Source organism: Strongylocentrotus purpuratus, unplaced genomic scaffold, assembly GCF_000002235.5.
Source record: "Strongylocentrotus purpuratus isolate Spur 01 unplaced genomic scaffold, Spur_5.0 spur5_scaffold_11, whole genome shotgun sequence".
In the NCBI taxonomy this organism is placed as follows: Eukaryota; Metazoa; Echinodermata; class Echinoidea; order Camarodonta; family Strongylocentrotidae; genus Strongylocentrotus; species Strongylocentrotus purpuratus.
Genome location: NW_022145596.1, coordinates 26,209,469 through 26,224,954, shown reverse-complemented (window position 1 = coordinate 26,224,954; position 15,486 = coordinate 26,209,469). Strand labels below are relative to the sequence as shown.

The 15,486-nt window shown below is 37.7% G+C and overlaps 1 protein-coding gene across 1 annotated transcript; it reads right to left on the bottom strand.

The window, feature by feature from the left end:
* Nucleotides 1–208: 208 nt before the first annotated feature.
* On the bottom strand, nucleotides 209–14,211 carry LOC589188 (lysosome membrane protein 2). The gene is made up of 13 exons (XM_030981013.1): nucleotides 13,969–14,211; nucleotides 13,032–13,263; nucleotides 12,275–12,432; nucleotides 9,857–9,998; nucleotides 7,992–8,183; nucleotides 6,055–6,196; nucleotides 5,567–5,636; nucleotides 5,062–5,243; nucleotides 4,616–4,740; nucleotides 3,410–3,483; nucleotides 2,691–2,742; nucleotides 1,644–1,814; nucleotides 209–1,174 (listed from the first exon to the last, which is right to left on the bottom strand). Exons 2-13 carry the CDS (start codon nucleotides 13,149–13,151, stop codon nucleotides 1,136–1,138), a joined length of 1,467 nt encoding a protein of 488 aa, XP_030836873.1. The 5' UTR covers nucleotides 13,152–13,263; nucleotides 13,969–14,211; the 3' UTR covers nucleotides 209–1,135.
* Between the last annotated feature and the right edge of the window lie 1,275 nt (nucleotides 14,212–15,486).

Genomic DNA, 15,486 nt, shown 5'->3' with positions numbered 1-15,486 from the left:
GTACCTAAAAATACATTATATCAACACTCTGTATAATTATATGACACTATGTTTTTAATCATTTAAGTCCCTTCTTTCCTTTTTCACTCTATAAACTCTTCTGCGATTTCTTCTCATGTTTCCGTATTTGGAAAAATGCACGGCTACATGTATAGCAAAATGAAACTAAAAAATAAATCACCTTAAAAAACAACAACTTAAGATTGGGTAAAACAGGAAATACAAACTACCTTTATTTTGCTGGTCCAAATCACCCATGCACTGCATTATAAATGTTCCCTTTTTTTTTAGACCACGGAATTTCGAACTGAAAATTATAATTACCAGAAATGTTTTCCTTTTTTTGATTTTGCATTTGACATAAAGTTGTTCGAGCTTTGTGATTTTGCAAATTTGTTCATGGAGGTGACATAAGTCTGTGGCATGCATGATCATTACATGAGGTATGAGCTATAAGTCTATATCACGGTTACTTATCAACAAAAAAACGAGACACCAGTAATTTACTCAGTAAAGCAGAAAGAAAAAACATTAAAAAACATTTACAAGCAATGAGCAAAAATACTGACTACATGTACATCTAAAACAAGAGATGATTGGTACTACAAAATCACTAACAGCTTTGAACTAAGGCAGCAAGGGCATTATAAGCTTTCATCACCCACTCCTCAGAATAAAGAGCTGTACTAAACGGCACTAGCGCATCGACCTGGTTTCGAACCCGGGACCTCCCGGGTACGAGACCTCTGCTCTACCACTGAGCCATCGCGTTTCCTTTCTTATAATAACCTTCACTGTATCTTTGTTCTGATCTTTCATAAAATGTCTAAATTCTACCTATGTACAGAAAATACTGTCTACTGTGATGATGTATGAATTCACGCAAGAGAATAAGAAAACTAATGGGAAGCAAAGAAAATGAGAAGTTTTTAAAATATATTACACAGTACAGAGAAAAGGAGGCGGGGTCTTGTTTATGTCCCTAAGGAATAAACCTGGATCCATCGATGCTCTTATTCAGTTTGTTATGATAATTAACATCAGTGCATTATTATGAAAGATGACATGGTTTTCAGAATATGGCACGTTATGTCGACGCCGTGGTTGATGTCGGTGTATCGATGTCGACGTTGCACTATGACTTCATAAGATCCTCCTTCGTGCTTGATTTAGTCTAAACACATGGAAGACAGACAACAAAATATTACAAATTTGTATGCAATGCGTAGAGGGATCATCCAGTATCATTTTCCTAACATGGGAAAACAATTACAACCTTCTATAATCTCGATTATAATTCTTTTGATAGAGACTAAGAAGACATGTGTTGTTTCCAGTAAATGCAAAATTTCCCTCCTTTTCATTTTGTATTATTGTATCTGTTTTACTATCAACCAATCTGTATGTCTATCTATCTATCTACCTATCTATTTGATTATTGTTTATTTATTTATTCATTTATTTATTTATTTATCTAATTATTGATTAATCAACTAATTGATTCGTTTTTTTCATTCATTCGTTTCCGTTGCTATTTTGTTTTAGACCGTGTCCTAGTCCTCCCGTTAAATCCCCCTTGCACCGCCCTAGCCCCCATGATCACTCTCCCATGCATCTAGCATTAGTTCATGAGATACCCTTACTGTTCTATATTTCTGCTTCTTATACTGGACGACGACGAACGTCAGCGCGGCACCGACGAAGAGACCGCCGCCGACAGCTATGAAGACGACGATGAGGCCGAGAAGAATGTACTGAGGTACCAACACGTCTGATATGAAGAAATCTGCATTGTATTTGTCGATTGTCGAAGACTTGAGAGAGAGAGAGAAAAGTAAAGAGCGATTTAAAAAAAAAAAAAACGTTTTAGCCCTCCATAGGCTATTTTATTGAGTCAAACGAACATTTACGATTCAATGAAATTAAGTCTTTCCTTAACTCAAACAAAACAGAATACTTTCACATTTCTCTCCTTGTTGTTCATACATGTTAAAGTAAAGAGCGATTATGACTGATATTTTGAAATGTCGATGGAAGATATAGAAGAAAGAAGAAAGAATTGGGAGATGAAAATAATAATTAAAGAAGAAGAAAAAAGGAGAAAGAAAGGAGGATTAGACGAACAGGAAAAGGACAGACAATAAAACAAGAAAAGAAAGAAGATCTACCAATGAATCCTGGAGATGAAATTTGACGAAAATATAGTAGCGAAAAGTGAAAAATGTGTGTATTTTATCTAAATAATTTTGTTTTATTCAGGGCAAATGTAATCTTATATAATTATATCAATTTCCCTTTCTTCTCTGTTGTTCACTGCATCAAGGACGCAGATCAGATCACCCGAAATTAAAGCATTTTCCGATAATCGTTTAATGCACCTCTTACAACAGATTTTATTTGTTCCCACGTTACTGATTCACATAGTAGTATAATCTTTGAAGAGCATTTTCGAGCAAACTGTCTCCTTATAAATATTATCTCAGGTTCTTTTTTCCTTTCCTTCATCTCTCCTCTCGCTCTCATTTTGGTTCCTATTCGAGTAGGGGACGCGTGCCCGCACGCCCCACCCATGCTCCAACAGTTTCAATCTTGCAAATTTAAACGACATGTTAATTCTGGTATCATAAATTATAGACTTTTGTCCCAACTATGCTTCAAAGTTCAAACCACACAAATTAATGTGATATTACCTCATTCAGCCATAGAATTGGAAAGTAAGCTTCGTTCACCATTCTAGCATCTCTGTATTTAAAGAAAAAAGACACATAACTATAATTATTTCAAAACATAAGGACTGAGGTATAATGTCAAGAATTAAACTGAAGTTGATTTGAATCATCATCATGAGGAGAATAAACCTGAGGATTTATATGAAAAAGGCTCTCTCGATATCCACAGTAGCTGATATTGGTAAAAAGTTAAATTTACTTTAAATACCTAGATTCAATTCAATCTATGTTATATTATGATAATCAACAGTTCCATTCTACTAATCATTAGTTGACATACGAGGTATGGTACATGTAGTTCTACCACTACCAGGTTACTCTCAAAATTACAGTTACTTGGTTCTATCTGTCATGTCTGTAGTTAGAATGTGCTTGGCTTAGACATACATGTACTTAATGTAGTGGTGGTTATTTTACCTGACTGCTAAGAAAGCATAATAATTTTGTTAGTAAGCAACAAGAGGACCGACGGCTTTAGGTAATCTCCGAGAGACCTGGTAATGAGGATTAATTCCTTACCAAAGGGCACTAGCGCATCGCCTTGGTTTCGAACCCGGGTAGCCGGATTACGAGACCACTATTCTACTAACTGAGCTATCGCGCCTCTACATTGTTGCTATAATGGGCAAGTAAAGTTACAACATCACAAAGCGAGAGGAAAATAAGAAGTTGTTACTTACGCCATTTGCAACATGGGACCAACTTTCACGTTTACTTGAAGACGATTCATCACTTGAAACGCAATTCCAGTCAACTGAATAGTATAGAGAATGACATAAGATTAAAAGGTCACATTAAGCTGTATCATCAAGCATACCACATAAGGAAACAGTGTCAACATCGGTATCTTTATTGAAACCAGGGACATGTCTCTTTCGAAACGAAAATTGACCTAATTGCTGTATGTTACAATAGTATGGTATCGTCGACTTTCGCGGTTTTCAAAAATCCCCCCCCCCCTCACCTTCAGACAACCCCGGATCTACCTCTGGTCACGTGTCCCTTGATTATATTATTATTGTTATTATTATTATTATTATTATTATTATTATTATTATTATTATTATTATTATCATTTTATTTGCACTTTGTAAAAAAAACCAAAAAAAAAAAATGTTTGAACGCAATTTTTCAGGGGCAGCACCAGGATTTTAACAATTGCAGTCTCTATATACTTTGAAAGATGTTTTGACTGAAGGGCACCCCGCCCCAAGTCGCTACCCTTCATAATTCTACAAGCTGCAAAGACAAGTTGTTATCCCACGCAGGTCTGGTTATCGTCTACACTAAAGTTTTGCCACCGTCTAGCCTACCGAATTCAAAGAATCCCAAATACTGGCAAAAAGGAATGGTAAACTTACTATACATTTTCGTAAATGAAGGTTTAATTGACTTTTATTTCACCCGTTCTATCTTGATTCTAATTTTATTTAATTGTTGTTTGTCAATCACTTAAAACGAGAACAAAAAAAAAAGAAAATAACATTATGCTGCATGGCTTGTAACGAGGTCCCGTTAAATGTCTACGCAAGATACGTCTCCCCCCCCCCCCCAAAAAAAAAAAAATCTCTTCTTACTATCTCTCAAATAAATACAAAGGTCTACCGTCTACGAGTCACGCTCTTTTCAGCTTGCTTCAGCAGAGCTTTTGAATAAATTGTAAGAATATATATAAATTGTGATACTGATGAAAAATTAAAAAAACACGTCTTTAAAAACAATTTCCTTTTAGAAGAAAAAACTAATAACTGAAGGAAGTATAGTTATTTCAGTTTTCTCTACCCTTTCTTTCATTCTCTCCATTACAGCGCATAGGGACATATTGTGATATGCGCTATAATAAGTATGGTATATTATTACTTTTAGGGCTATTATATTACTATTACCATTTCGACGTCGAATGAGGTTTCGTGCTCTGATCTGACCGGATTCATTCCGCTGACTGCAGCGAAGAGTGACGGGTCGCCGAAGAGAAAATGTGGCGATGAGAAGTAGATCGGTGCGTTGCCAGCTAGATGGGAAAGAACATGTTTTGTTTTATATTTATACCATTATTACTGTTCGTATCTGTTCGTCCTTTTTATGGAATCTATAGAGCACAATGAATGTAAATCTAACTGAGCTGTCATGTATGTAATCTTGCGCTTACATTGACAATCAATATTCTGCGTTCCGTATAAAATGAATTGATTGAATATGAACGTACAACAATGTTGCATTGAATTTGTTGTATGATGTCTCATAGTGCGTCAAAGGCCGTGTCAGTATGACGCAGACCTACGTCACCAAAATGACACCCCGTGTGCAACATGCATACAACAATCGTGCTTACCTTGACAGTTTGAGACATTGAGGAGACCGTTTGGTACGCAGGGCGAGTTACCCGCTGGGGTACAGAAGCCTTGGTTATCCGGATAGTAAGAAACGTTGGCATAGAGTAGAGCCGGAACCGAAAAATGCGAGACAGGAACACCTCGAATTTTACCCGAATAATCGTATGAGAGAAACCCGGATCTGAAATAAAAGGAAGAAAATGAAGAATGTGTCAAATGATTACACATTTTTGAATAAAGTTACGAAATTAAAAACAAAAAATTATCTGACGGCTTCGAAATTGCACAAGATCGAGGGAATTCTACCAAAAATAGCTATTAAGTCTATAAACAGAAAGTGATGTCAAATTAAGAAAATCGTTCCGAGGGGGGATGAGACAGGTGTACAATTCCAAATGAAGAATTGAATCAGATAAGTGTTTCTTCCCAAACGGCTTAGCAAATCTCATTTTTCCCATCATGTCTCTATAGTAGATATGGCAACCGTTTGTGCATTCTACTTACCTGCAAAGGTCATCTACAAAGACATAGAGCTGATCATCTGGCGTGAGGAACGGTCGGAAAGCGGTTCCATCTGTCATAAGAAAGTAAAACAAAGATACATATAGACCTAGCATTGCTTTCAAACCACTGTTTAGGACTTTTCTTATTGTTTAATAATTATTTGATTTTAGCTTACTTTTAGCTTCTATATCTCTGCTAGCTTGACCAAAAAGGCCATCAGAAACATACTTTCGTTTAAATTTATCAAAAGATTTGGAAATCAGGTGAAGAGAAATTACTTTATGAAAACCCCACATCAAAGATCCCAATGTCTTTTCATTTCGTGTTTATCTTCGAGTGCAATTGCCAAGTACCAAATTATTACACCTAGGTGGACAGTGGCAAACGTGGATTAATGACTCGTCAATTACGTTAGCGCCGGGCTGGGGTTCGAACCCTCAACTCTTTAGTACACGAACCACTACACCACGAGACCTCATGTTACTCACCTGTTCCATTGATCATATTGGCGTATTCATCGGACCACCATTCGAGTGACGTCATTCCATCGTAAGCTTCGACCTCACCTAGCTGACTGATGTCAGCCTTTCCCGTGTTCACCGTCCATATAGCTTCCCCTGTCGCGTTGGTCTAGTCAAAATGAAAGTAATATCCATTGTGTAATATAGAGATCTACCTACAAAGTAAGACGAATTTCAACTTTGAACACTTCAAATGCTGTAAAGATGCAAATATCAACCCCATATATTCTGAAAAGTTGAGAACCCTATAGGGTATGCAATATTTCTTTTAAAGGGTTCAAAACTCAATGTAATATACAAAATCCCATCTAAAGATTCTTCAGAAGTGTAACATCTTCAAATTCATTGTGTACCCCTGAGGGTGTTGCGCCTCTGCGATATTTTTTCAATGGGTTTGAAGCAGATTTTTCGTTTTAACTGGTAAATATTGTTACTGCAACAAACTAAGATTGTGATGATGATGATGATGATGATGATGATGATGATGATGATGATGATGATGATGATGGTGATGATGGTACTATAGTAGTGGTGATGATTATAATGATATTGATGAGGACGAGGATCATGATGCTGGTGGTGATGATGGTGATGGTGATGGTGATGATGACGGTGATGGTGATGATGGTACTAGGTAGATGGGATGATTATAATGATATTAATGAGGACGAGGATCATGATGCTGGTGGTGATGATGGTGATGGTGATGGTGATGGTGATGATGGTACTAGGTAGTGGTGATGATTATAATGATATTGATGAGGACGAGGATCATGATGCTGGTGGTGATGATGGTGATGGTGATGGTGATGATGACGGTGATGGTGATGATGGTACTAGGTAGATGGGATGATTATGATGATATTGATGAGGATGTGGATCTCGATGCTGGTGGTGATGATGGTGATGATGATGGTGATGTTATGGTGATGGTGATGGTGATGGTGATAATGATGATGACGGTGATGATGATGATGGTACTAGGTAGTTGGGATGATTATGATGATATTGATGAGGATGTGGATCATGATGCCGGTGGTGATGATGGTGATGGTGATGGTGATGATGACGGTGATGGTGATGATGGTACTAGGTAGATGGGATGATTATGATGATATTGATGAGGATGTGGATCTCGATGCTGGTGGTGATGATGGTGATGGTGATGGTGATGATGACGGTGATGGTGATGATGGTACTAGGTAGTGGTGATGATTATGATGATATTGATGAGGATGTGGATCTCGATGCTGGTGGTGATGATGGTGATGGTGATGATGATGGTGATGGTGATGATGATGGTGATGTTATGGTGATGGTGATGGTGATGGTGATAATGATGATGACGGTGATGGTGATGATGGTACTAGGTAGTTGGGATGATTATGATGATATTGATGAGGACGAGGATCATGATGCTGGTGGTGATGATGGTGATGGTGATGGTGATGGTGATGGTGATGATGACGGTGATGATGATGATGGTACTAGGTAGTTGGGATGATTATGATGATATTGATGAGGATGTGGATCATGATGCCGGTGGTGATGATGGTGATGGTGATGGTGATGGTGATGATGACGGTGATGATGATGATGGTACTAGGTAGTGGTGATGATTATGATGATATTGATGAGGATGTGGATCATGATGCCGGTGGTGATGATGGTGATGGAGATGATGATGGTGATGGTGATGTTATGGTGATGGTGATGGTGATGGTTATGGTGATGGTGATGAATCATCACCATCATCCTCATCATCATCAGATGATGAGGATGATGGTGACGGAAATTATAATAATGATGATGAGTATATTACCATATTTTAGATCTAATATATTATAAGCACTTCAAACGTTTATAACCAAACGATGTAAAGCCTCTTTCGAGTTTATACTCACACCCATGAAGATTCCAAATTCAGTGCTGACATTGCCAAGGCGCGGCTCCAGAGCCTTGAGATAGGCATCCTCATACCCCCAGAGCATCCCCGCTACAGGTATCTCAATCACCGTAGTAGCCCCTGAAAGCTCGTTCAGGAGGTACTGAAGGGCCTGTAGTCTAGGGTCAACCCTAAACAGGTTAGCTAATGTCTGTAGGATACAGATAGGTTTAAGATGGAGATGGAGAACGTCCCGTATATTACAAAATGATTGTAGGCCTATATAGCCTATTCACCAATAACGATTATTATTATCATTATTTAATTTGACAGAAAGCACAATATAACAGTACAGAAATTACAATAATTAATTAATTGCAAATCAGAACACTGTGCTGCCAGGCTTTGGGCAAAGTTAACCAAATAACTGTAGTCCGCAGACCGCCCTCGCCTACATTATTATCCAAACCAGATGCAACCAGTGTTGCAGGATTATGTGACAAATATAGAGATACATGTACATGTACCACATTCGCATAATTAAAAATGAGTTAAACCTTCATTAGGGAAAACAAATATAATACATTTTGGATCCGGAGTGTGATTCAACCCTTAAAAATCTATAGGCCTATGTATTAAATATAATGCATATATAAAAACATGCAAAATGTGATATTACAACAGTGATAATATTGGCAGTGAAGGATTGTATTTGCAAATACATAGCCTCTCGGTTTATTGTCATGTTTTCAACTTCAATTCCCTCTTATTTTCCTCTTCTTCCTTCTCCTCTTTTTCTTCTTCTCCTTCTTCTTTTTCTTCTTGTACTTAATATCATTTCTATCATCAGTTTAATGTTGTTATTATTATCTTTAATAAGTAGTTCTTTTAATTTTCTTATCTGTCTGTAAATATTACTATTTTAATTTATTAATTGTATACATGTCTGTAAGGGACCCCACTGGAAATAAGCTCTCGAGCTTTCGTGGGTTATCCTGTTCAAGCTGACTTATTTTTGATCTGTTATTATTGTATATTGTTGTATATTGGAAGCTTGTCGAATAAAAATCAATCAATCTCGTATAAGTTAAATCACCTTTTCAAAAATTACATCTCACATGATTAATTAACCTCCAATAACAAATGAGCAATGAAAGTGACCACAAGAACGTTCACATTCCCTCAGGTACCCGTTATACACCTGTTTGGGTAAGGACCAGGGGGGGTAAAGAGAAGTCATCATGCATATCAATGACTTGATTGGAAACACAGTACTGCTGGCCACTTGCCATTTTGAGCCCATTTTACTTGTGTAATTAAAGGTACAGGACCCTATTTAATAAAACTTGTTATCGATAACAAATGCTAACTTTCTATGGCAAATTTGCTCTCAGCCAATCAGATACCACGATTTCAGAAGCTTGTAAAACAGTTTTTGTAACTTGTTATTGATAACAATCGTTATGAAACAGGGCCCAGAATTGCAGATTAACCCCCACCTTCCTCCTTCCATATGTTGTTGCGCCTCCAGCTGATATAGGTTGAAGATTTAATTTCGATAACGTGTCGATACCTATCCAGTGGCGTTTCTAGCAATGATTGAAGTTAATATAAGATCCCCCTTCCTTGTTTGAGAGCCCATGGGAACAAACCAAACCTGAAATAGGTCTACACTAAAGCGTGTCTGCACAGACACTAAGAATGCCTCTACCTTCCTGGAAAGAATTCCACCGCACTTTATTAGTTTTTGGATACGCCACTTTATCTACTACGAAACCTGTTCTTAAGATTATAAACATGATATCATCATTTTTTTGCTTCTGTCTTTTAATTTCCTTCTGCTCTCAAACCAAGTTATTAATTCCATTTAGAATTTGAACTTACAATAGCTGGAAGATTGACTGTCCTGAAAGTGTCTGTATCAGGTCCAGCGGATAATTCTCGTCTGAAAATATAGGTAGTCTTTGGGCTGAAGGAGACTGTGGAGTTTGGATTGAAGGTGATGTTGTCCTTATCTCGAAGCTCTCTGAAGAGGATTAAAGAGAAATTCAACCTTAATAACGAACAACTCTAAAGAAAGCAGAGAAACCAGAGGCAGTCTAATGAATCTGATCGAGAAATAAGAAAGTTATGATTTAAAAAAAAACTAGATGGAATTCGACTGCGCGCAGTCGAAAATGATGCCTCCGTTATAGAGCAATTTTACAAACCAAAACAGAAGAAAAAAAATTGAATTCACGTTCAATGGTAATCCATTGACAGGTTCTCAGAATATTGTGATTACAAGCAATTTCTCATATACATATATGACCCTTTGATCTTTGACCTCATGACCATAAAATCTACTCAGTTCATTGGCTCTGCAAGATGTTCTGAGTTAAATAGTAATCCATCTGTCAGTTCTAATGAGAATGCGTTCACAAGCTATTTTTGCATACATAATGGGCCCATGACCTTTGACCTTTGACCTTATGAACCAAGAATCTACTCAGTTCATTGGCTCTGCAAGTAACAAACATGACCTAATTTTGGCATGAATCCATCAATCGGTTCTTGAGATAACGCGATCACAAGCTGTTTTTGCATTCATAATGTGCGCTGTGGCCTTTGACCTTTGACCTACGTGCTCCAAAATCTAATCAGATTGTCTTCTTATGGTGATACACACTATCATTAAGTTTGAAGTTTAAATCTCCAGTGGTTCTTGAGATATTATGATAACAATCTCAATGTATGGAATTTCATAAGTTGACCTCTGTGACCCTTGACCTTTGACCTACGTGCTCTAAAATCTAATCAGATCGTCTTCCTATGGTGATACATACTATCCTTAAGTTTGAAGTTTTTACATCTCCAGTGGTTCTTGAGATATGATAACAATCTCAATGTATGGAATTTCATAAGTTGACCTCTATGACCCTTGACCTTTGACCTACGTGCTCCAAAATGTAATCAGATTGTTTTCCTATAGTGATACACACTATCACCAAGTTTGAAGTTTAAATCTCCAGTGGTTCTTGAGATATCATGATAACAATCTCAATGTATGGAATTTCATAAGTTGACCTCTGTGACCCTTGACCTTTGACATACGTGCTCCAAAATCTAATCAGATCGTCTTCCTATGGTGATACATACTATCCTTAAGTTTGAAGTTTAAATCTCAAATGGTTCTTGAGATATCGCGCTAACAAACTCAATACAAGGAATTTCATAAGTTGACCTCTGTGACCTGTGACCTTTGACCTACGTACTCCAAAATCTAATCAGATTGTCTTCCTATGGTGATAAATACTATTCCCGAGTCTTAAGTTTAAATCTTAAATGGTTCTTGAGATATTGTGATAACGGTCAAACGGGACGGACGTACGGACGGACGTACGGACGGACGGACGGACGTACGGACGGACGGACGGACGGACGGACGGACGTACGGACGGACAACCCGAAAACATGATGCCTCCGGCACCACCTTCGGTGGCGGAGGCATAAAAAGCTGTAATCACTAAAAGTATGGGAACTTCAAATTTGCTGAATCCCTAATTGCACGGCAATGACAACTTTCCCACTTACTTGGGAGAAAAACAGAAATTAGTGATAATTACATACAAGACAAACGGCAACGTTATTCGTCACTATGTCATAATCCACTGACGAAATTGCCAATAATTTGCCATTCGCATAGTTGTAGTGATATCATATTTTAAACATTCATAGCTTTATTATTAAGGTCATATTTTTTTCTTCAAACTTTCGCCATTCTTTTACTCTGATTTTGGATTGGATTGCCCTTAAAAAGACGCATAAATAGTCCTAGTATCTGTTTCACTATGTTGTACTAACATGATTAATGCAACTTTTATCTATGGAATTAATGTCCTGGCTTCAGCATGACACAGAGCCGTTTAGTAGCAACTTGGGGAGTCAGAGGGGGAGGGGAAAAAACGATGAGAAAGAACTTGGGAGATGAAAAAAAAGAGAAAGAGAGTGAGAGAGAAAGAGAGAGAGAGAGAGAGAAAGAGAGAGAGAGAGACTGAGAGTAAAAGAGATAGGTGTGGGGTACAGGGAGGGAGGGGGATACAGTCATGGTGTCGGGGAAGGCGGCATCTGTCATAGAACGTATATGAAATGCAAGCCAATAAGGCCGTAGAGTGAGGAGTATAATATCGTCTTTTCACATTGCTTTCACCGTGACCTTTTTTTAATATTTTACTCTACTTGACTAGGTGACATGTGCCCCTTTACCACCCCAGTATCAACTCCACTCGTATAGAGCTGATAAAAAGAACATTCAATTCTTACTCGTAAGTGTATGGTCCCATCTGTTCCATGTGAGGTACACCTCCGGAAAGGAATTCTTCAGGGTTAGTGAGATCCCATACCCAGAATTGCATGTAGACCGGTGTAGGAGGTCTCAACCAAGACTCATAGGCTGTAGTACCAGGCTGAATTGCCACATCCTATAATAAAGAATATAAGTTTATGATTGATGTGATGTATATTTAAAGCGCCCCGATTAGACCAAACAACAAAAAGTACTTTGATTTCTGTGCCACACTCTTCTTCTAATATGACCTCTTTGTTGTGTTTATTTTACCTCCTCTCTCTCTCTCTCTCTCTCTCTCCCTCATTCATCTCTCTCTCTCTCTCTCTCCCTCCCCCCCTCTCTCTCTCTCTCTCTCTTTCTCTCTCTCTCTCATCTGTCACTTCACTTCGAGATTGTTCGACAAAGAGAGTCGTTTAAAGAATACTAGCCCCAATTCCCTTCTCTTCCCCTTCCAATTTCTCACCACCCCCTCTCTTACTCTCTCTCTCTCTCTCTCTCTCTCTCTCTCTCTCCCCTCCCTCTCTCTCTCTTTCTCTCTCTCTCTCTCTTTCTCTCTCTCTCTCTCATCTGTCACTTCAATTCGAGATTGTTCGACAAAGAGAGTCGTTTAAAGAATACTAGCCCCACTTCCCTTCTCTTCCCCTTCCAATTTCTCACCACCCCCTCTCTTACTCTCTCTCTCTCTCTCTCTCTCTCTAACAATAATTGTTTAATTGCTTCGAGATCGCCTACCTCTTCGACGAAGTACGCAATGAGGTCGTTTCCTATGGGTATGAGTACGCAGCCTAGGATGAGGAAGATGGCGCCCACGGTACCGGTGACGGCTACCTTGGTCAAGGTCGGCTGGCACATGCTGGTCGATGCTCGAATTTACTCTCGATCAAAAATGAAAAATGTTCTTTCAGCTATATATATATTTTTTTAATCCAGTCTATTTTGAAGGTCACGATGCGATATCATCCACCTGCAGTTGAGCGAGACAGAAATTGTATGAGCAGCTATAGGCCTACTTCCAAATATCTATCACAGTTTGTAGAAAACTCTCGAACAGTCTTCTATATCTTAGCTATATACAAATCCAGACTTGTTTGAAGGTCTTCCATTACTAACATGATACAGCTAGCTAGAGGAAGCATAAACTCGTGCGTCAAAATATATATTGCAATTTCCTGAATAGCTAGAACATTTTCCTTCTCTAATGAATATCTAGTATCTAATTTTGATTGAAACACGGTTGCAAAGACTATTGATAAATCAACCCAATACCGTGTTTCATTTTATTATATGCCACATAATCCATGTTCATTACCGTTTGCACATTTGAACGGGTGATGGACAACGGTCATAGTCTATTCAAATTGCCTTAGATTGATTTCCGAAAGTCTTTACGATCGTATTCTGATTGGGTTATGAATATCGGGCGATGATTACCTTTGCCAAGTCATTTTCGAATTACAGCATCCCGCATTCCTGCATGAGTATCATTTGAGCACTTTATGGTATACGTCATCAAAATGGTGGTGTTGGAGTACAGTAAGAAAGCATAAAATGTATTGTAATACATTCTGAGCCCATCCTAATTTTATTTTAATCAATCGATATTGTTATGTTCTCGAAATTAAACGATGCAACTAATGCTAGATAATTATTCATTAATCACCTTACTTACCTAAAGCGGTATCCAAATCACATGTATCACCGTTCAGGTAGTGTCTTGAACCTCGTTGCGAGTATGTTTTGATTTTAATATGTAAAATCTTGGCAGGTCTCTTGCATTGTATGTCTGTGTGAACTTTGATTGCTCACTAATCAACTAGAAGACACTTCACGGGTTGAAAACCAATCATCCTCACATCCATCAAAAAAGGAATCTTATCACCAATAGTTTGCGCTTGAACTTCAGAGTTTAGATCGCTCCCGGCCTCAGGAATCAAATTAAAATCAAAGTGCGGTATATAGAGTCATGCAGATGTATAGTGTGCAGGGGTTGACTTGTTTTTAAGTTAGAGATAAGGGATGTTAATAGTAACTGTTTATTTGAGTGTTAAACTGTGTCATTGATTGATAAAGGTCCAGGGGTGTTTCACAAAGATCTTAAGTTGAACTTATCTCTAAGTTGGACTTAAAAATTATGGAAAGCCATTAGCTTCTTTGAAAATATTTTGTAAAAGTTATTTTGAAAGGCATAAAATGTTGATTCAAATCATTCATATCTTCTATCATCAAGGAGATGTAATATTCTGGATGTGGAATTTATAAAAAGTCTAAAATACTTGAATTTCTGCTTTTGAATATATTTCATTTTAAGGCTCCAATGGCTGTCCATAATTTTTAAGTCCAACTTAGTGTTAAGTTCTACTTAAGATCTTTGTGAAACACCCCCCTGGTCCACGAGATTAACAATCAATCTCATCGACCAAAATAGAAAAAGGAGATCAACGAATCAAATGTCAGATTGAATATCTTTACTGGACCACCGTGCATTATCCCTATACAGGTAGACATCTAGACCTACCCTTAGACATTTGCCCCCGGACAATAATATTGTCCGTGGACAACTGCCCCGGAAGACTATACCCCTATCAGACAACTATACCTAGGAAACTGAGTTTTTTCTTTATGGTGGCATGTACAAAGCTGGGAAGGCATGTGTGTTTCATTCTCTTGTTGCTGTTTATTGACAAGCAAACAATATACTATACAACATTAAAGTACTGGAGGCCCACATTATTGATTTATACATTTCAATTCCACATTATTTTGTGTTTCTTATACCTTCATGGCTTTGCTTCATAAATGATTATCATTGTGTGCTGTATTGTGCTGTTTATTGACAGTATAACAAAACGTATTCGATTTATGTTGTTTTTATTGACAATTTGATAATTCTAGTCTTCTCAGCTAGAGGAAATAACTGAAAAGTACTAGAGGCTAACATTGAACTGTACATTTCAATGTGTCTTTCATACCTACATGGCTTTGCTTCATTATTGTTTATGATATAATTTATATGTGTAGTTATCCTCTCCCTACTACGGTGTGGTACTGATATGTGACGTACTATTTCGTCTGTATCGAGGAAGGTCCAATCTTAAAGCTTTTCATTGGAATGACGTTTTGTGACGCCAATTTTTCTCACTTTTCGTGAAGTGAAATTCGATCTAAACTGTGAATACAAACCCTAAAA

Excerpts from the sequence above, each read along its gene's own strand:
- LOC589188 (XM_030981013.1), bottom strand. The coding sequence starts at position 13,151 with ATGTGCCAGCCGACCTTGACCAAGGTAGCCGTCACCGGTACCGTGGGC. Across the intron at positions 6,197-7,991 it reads AATTTGGAATCTTCATGGGT|ACCAACGCGACAGGGGAAGC; the intron begins GTGAGTATAAAC and ends CATTTTGACTAG. Across the intron at positions 3,484-4,615 it reads CCTCATTCGACGTCGAAATG|TTGACTGGAATTGCGTTTCA; the intron begins GTAATAGTAATA and ends TATACTATTCAG.